The sequence below is a fragment of the Cryptomeria japonica genome, chromosome 9, assembly GCF_030272615.1.
Source record: "Cryptomeria japonica chromosome 9, Sugi_1.0, whole genome shotgun sequence".
NCBI lineage: Eukaryota > Viridiplantae > Streptophyta > Pinopsida > Cupressales > Cupressaceae > Cryptomeria > Cryptomeria japonica.
In genome coordinates this window covers 524,119,922-524,124,643 of record NC_081413.1, presented here as the reverse complement: position 1 = coordinate 524,124,643, position 4,722 = coordinate 524,119,922, and the positions used below count along the sequence as shown (strand labels likewise).

Genomic DNA, 4,722 nt, shown 5'->3' with positions numbered 1-4,722 from the left:
AAATAGACTGGAATTACATGTGACAAATTTTAGCAGGTGACCTGCTACCAATTTAGCTTGATTAGATCTAGAAGGATACCTACCTGGATTCCTCACTCCTCTCTAGTCTGCCTGAAATGCCATGATTTCAGTCACAACAAGCTCACAGGAACCCTTCCACTTTTTGTATTGCACTTTAAACAGGATTCCCTTACATCACCAGGACATCCAGACGTGCCAGGGTTTGCTCAATTTTAACAAGAATATGGAAACATGCCAGGGTGTGCTCAATTTTAACAAGAATACAGAGATGCCCCCTGAATGTTCCCCTTTCTAGAGGGCATTCTAGAGGGCATTCTCCTTTACAGAAGTGTCATGGTTTAATTGGAAACAGAGAATAGGAGGGATGGAGGAATTCCTAGGCCCCAGGCCCCACAGATAACTGGCAATAACAAACATTACCAGAGTATCTCATCCACCAGCCCTCAAGAACAGAAAATGCAAGAAACACTTAAGATTACAAAGCGCTCAATGGCAGGTTAAAGTTTAGAGATTAACAGAATGGGACATGACAAGCCTCTAAGGGCAAGCCTATTGCACTATGGAGGGAAGTACTTGAGAGACTGCTATATTAAAGGCAGCATTGATTTCATTTTTGGCAACGCAACAGCATTGCTTGAACAATATCACATCCACTGCAATGCCAGCGGCTGAATCACTGCTCAGAGCTGCAGATCTGAGGATGCTTCCAGCAGATTTGTATTCTTGAGGTATTCATTGTCATATTAAAGCTGCTGGATACTAATATTACTTAATATTTGTTGACAAGATATTTATAAAGGTTTATGATGCCAACACTGTGCAGATGTGTCATTACTGGTAATAGGGAGAGAGGTTATGCATATCTAGGACGCCCTTGGCAGCCATTTGCATGTTTGCACGCACATGGATGTATGGCAGCATCAGGCCTCTGGGTTGGCACAATTAGGATTCGTCTGAAAAAGAGGAAACCTATGAGATTAAGTAATCATCCAGCCTACACAGCTTTGCAATTGCAGGAGAATATTTTATTTATTATTGACTTACCAAACTAAGCCGACTTCTCTCCCAAATTTACTCTCTTACTTTCTACACTAACAAGAAATAGCCATCTGATAATTGGTCTAAATTTCTCTCCATTTGAGTTCAAAATACAACAAACTATAAAGCTCCATAACAACAGTCAAATCTGTAAGTACGGTCCCATAGTTAAACTCATTTCATTCAAGAGATGTCTTCCCAGGAAGAAATGTTCATTCATGTCTCCTAATACAACAGAACATTTTTAGCCTTTTGGGTAATCATTTGCAAATTTTACATATCCTTGAATCGACAATTTATAATAGGTTTCAAGATTGCAATTTGTGTCGAGTGACTTGAAACACTAGATTTTGCAAATATAGCCTTTAGCTTCATTGCCCCGTTACCATATTAATTTCTCATTTTACAATGGCATAGACATTCAATTTTTTTTGTTGGGCGTCACTTCCTACTACATAGTGCAACAGAGATGTCACCAAATTTGTGAAACAGTCTATTGAAAATTCTTGAAAAAATGGCAAATTATGGAGAAGTTGGACAAACTGGAAATAGAAATGTCAAAACATCAGCAAGATAAATCTAAAGCTATAAATGATAGTAGCACTAAAACGTTAATTAAACAGCTTAGCATCTCTTATGAACAAAAACTCAAGCTCAAAAATGTTAGGCATGCATATGGCATAAGAAAAAAAGAATGTTAATTCAGTTGATACAGCAATATAATTGACATGTCACCTGCATGGCATCCACAATCATAAGGGCAAAATTTAATATGATTCACATCCTTCCCCGTTACTCTTGGATTCACTTCACTGTCTAATAGATACAAATTTGCCCTGTGAAGTGAGACCATTTACAAGAACAATATTTAAAAAGGGCAAACAAGTTGGGACAGGAAATGGATCTCCTATAATAAATTTATATGTAGCTGAAACTAAAACAGTAGGCACTAAAAACATACTATACATGCACTTTATCCCATAAAATTTTCAGTGAAAAAATAAACATAAAAAATAGTTGATGATATCAGAATAATAGAGAAAGAAACACAACAACACAGAAAGGAAACCATGATAGAAAGTTCAGAAATCAGAGAAGAAACCTACTCACCAAGCACATATGTAACTGCTCTAAGTATGAAAGACCCATTCAAGTATAATACTTCTGATTCATTAAGAGAAAAAAGGCCAACCGTTTGAGACATTTCATTTAGATGTCTTACACTGATGGCTAAGTGAAAATACAGCAGATAAATCTGTTTATACTGTAAAGCTCTTTTGAAGTTTTTGAATTGCATTGTATATTTTACGCCGAGAACCAACAGCATTAATACCCATATCTCTCAGATCATCTAGTGTCAGCAAAGGCAAGGCCTCACTATCAACCTCGTGCATCTCAAACAGCTGAGTATACCTACCTAACCCAAGACTGTTTAACCATGCCCTAACACCACCGTCCTGCAAAAGGGAGCAATGCTTCCTACCGACTGGCACGCTTTCCTTTTCTTGCTCATGCTTCATCTCCCTCATCAAGAATTCATTTGCGTCCTGCTTTGACCTGGTGTCCGTATCAGACGGCATCTCCAATCCATTCCCATCCATATACTCCATGGTTAGGGCCTGATGGTCTTTGCTATTGTGGGCAGTAACCCAGGTCTCCCCAGACTTGCCCTGATCTCTGAAATCGTCCCTTTCATTCCCATAGATATCCCTCACCATCTGATGATTGAAAACCACATTCTCCGGAGAATCAACCTGGAGGGCGCTTGTCTCCTTCATATCCCCTGGGCTATCAGATGTATCCAGATCAAAATCCCTAAATCCTTCTGGTGTCTCAACATCAAAAGAGGCATTAGATAAGGGTTCCCCAAAGCCATCCTCTCCGGAACCCTTCTCATTGTCCTCTGCAACTTCTTCAGGGCTAGCCCTAATACCCCTACCAAATTTGGCACCAACAACACTTGCACCCCTAGTTCCACCTCTCCTCCCTTTCCCCTGCCTGCTAACCTTCCTACTCGCATTCCTGGACTTCATCACCGTATTCCTTCCATTCATCTGCTCACCACCAAGATACTCAACAATCTGCAAATGTACATCGCTAGGACTACCGCTGCCGCCGCCGCCACCGCCACCGCCACCGCCACTACCCATATTTTGATTTTGGGTGTCTTCTTCATGTATTACCTGCATTGAACCCTGGTTGCCATTGCTACCTAAATGCCCCAAAGGTCTAGTTTTAGATATTTTGTTAGCCAATCCTAAATCTGAGGCAATCTTTGAAGGCCCAATTAGATGGTGGTGTTGAAGCAGTGGAGTTTTGGTTTCCTCGTGAAAAGCTTTCCATTTGCCTTCGTCTAGGGTTTTCCACTGCTTCGTTCTTCTGAGATAGGAATCAGCAGACTGGTCGCCTATTTCATTCAAGCGAACACTTGGGCGTCTTTGCCTCTTGGAAATCATTGCATTGGGTATTAAACTATCCGTTCCTCCACCTCCCATGGGCACCGCCTGTGATTGTAAATCGGCCATTTGTGCCCTCAAATCCTTTTCTTAACAAACCCAGCAAATAAAACCCAACAGATTAAAGAAATGCAGGTTCAGATTATTCTGCCCCAAAAAAATCAACGTAGCCCAGATGGTGGAAAGCTACTGGCATAAGAAAAATTTACTCACGAGTTAAGATTGTGCAGCATAATAGTACAGATTGCTATAGAAACAGCAATGGCAAGAGCAACTCCAACCAATCTCCCATTTGTGGACGTGCCAAGCTTCGAGAACCCCTCTCAGACAAAGTAAATGGCTTACCATTTTTACTAAATATTTCTCCCAACTTGAGGGCAACTTATATTTGCCCAAACTGTTAGCATTGTCTCAGAGAATATACACGCACAACTCAAAACCACGGGCACATGAGAAGCTTGGTTGGAGGTTGCACTATCACCAATTTATAAACTTTTTTTTGGTAATTACCTCTTACCTAATCATGGCCTCTCAAAGAAGGGGTTGACATGTTTTCACATTGGATTTGCTTTTGAATGCTCAAGGTGTTGTGGGTTCTCATTATCGCTGAATAATAGTTTCCTTTGTTGTTGTTCAAACTAAATCCTCAAACATCGGGAATGTCATTTTCTTAAAAAATTAAGAAATTTGTAAATTGTATTATATGATTAATTCATATAGATATTTTAAATAAAAATGTTGAGAGAGACTATTTTGAAGGTTTCTATAATGATTTATATGGTCTTTCTTTTTGAATAAATGCAAAATAAGATTACAAATAGAGTACAAGGCTAGCAAGCCATAACTAAGTCAACAGTATAAACCAAATCATCAAGAAAGCATTGTCTTAAAGCCATAACTAAATCAACAATATTAACCATAGATTTTCAAGATGGAGTTATGTTAGTAGCTTTTAGGTTGTAATATCAAACTTTGTTATTATTATTTTAGTAAGATAAGTAAAATGTTACTTATGTCATCCAAGCTTCCACAAAAATTCATATCTTAATTATTTAATTATAATCTCTACTCTTGTAAATAATCATTGTCATTATCAATAATGTGTGTGTGAGAGAGAGAGAGAATATAATATTAAAGATTAAGGTTGAAATATACAACTATTAAAAATTATATATATATACAACTATTAAAAATTGAAATATACAAC

The 4,722-nt window shown here is 38.4% G+C and overlaps 1 protein-coding gene across 1 annotated transcript; it reads right to left on the bottom strand.

Annotated features, from left to right (window-relative positions):
* Nucleotides 1-2,207: 2,207 nt before the first annotated feature.
* LOC131077038 (uncharacterized) lies at nucleotides 2,208-4,045 on the bottom strand. Its single transcript, XM_058014404.2, has 2 exons — nucleotides 3,729-4,045; nucleotides 2,208-3,604 (listed from the first exon to the last, which is right to left on the bottom strand). The coding sequence occupies exon 2, from the start codon at nucleotides 3,582-3,584 to the stop codon at nucleotides 2,319-2,321; it is 1,266 nt and encodes a 421-aa protein (XP_057870387.2). The 5' UTR covers nucleotides 3,585-3,604; nucleotides 3,729-4,045; the 3' UTR covers nucleotides 2,208-2,318.
* Between the last annotated feature and the right edge of the window lie 677 nt (nucleotides 4,046-4,722).

Bases quoted from the DNA above. Each gene is read 5' to 3' on its own strand.
- LOC131077038 (XM_058014404.2), bottom strand. From the start codon at position 3,584: ATGGCCGATTTACAATCACAGGCGGTGCCCATGGGAGGTGGAGGAACG.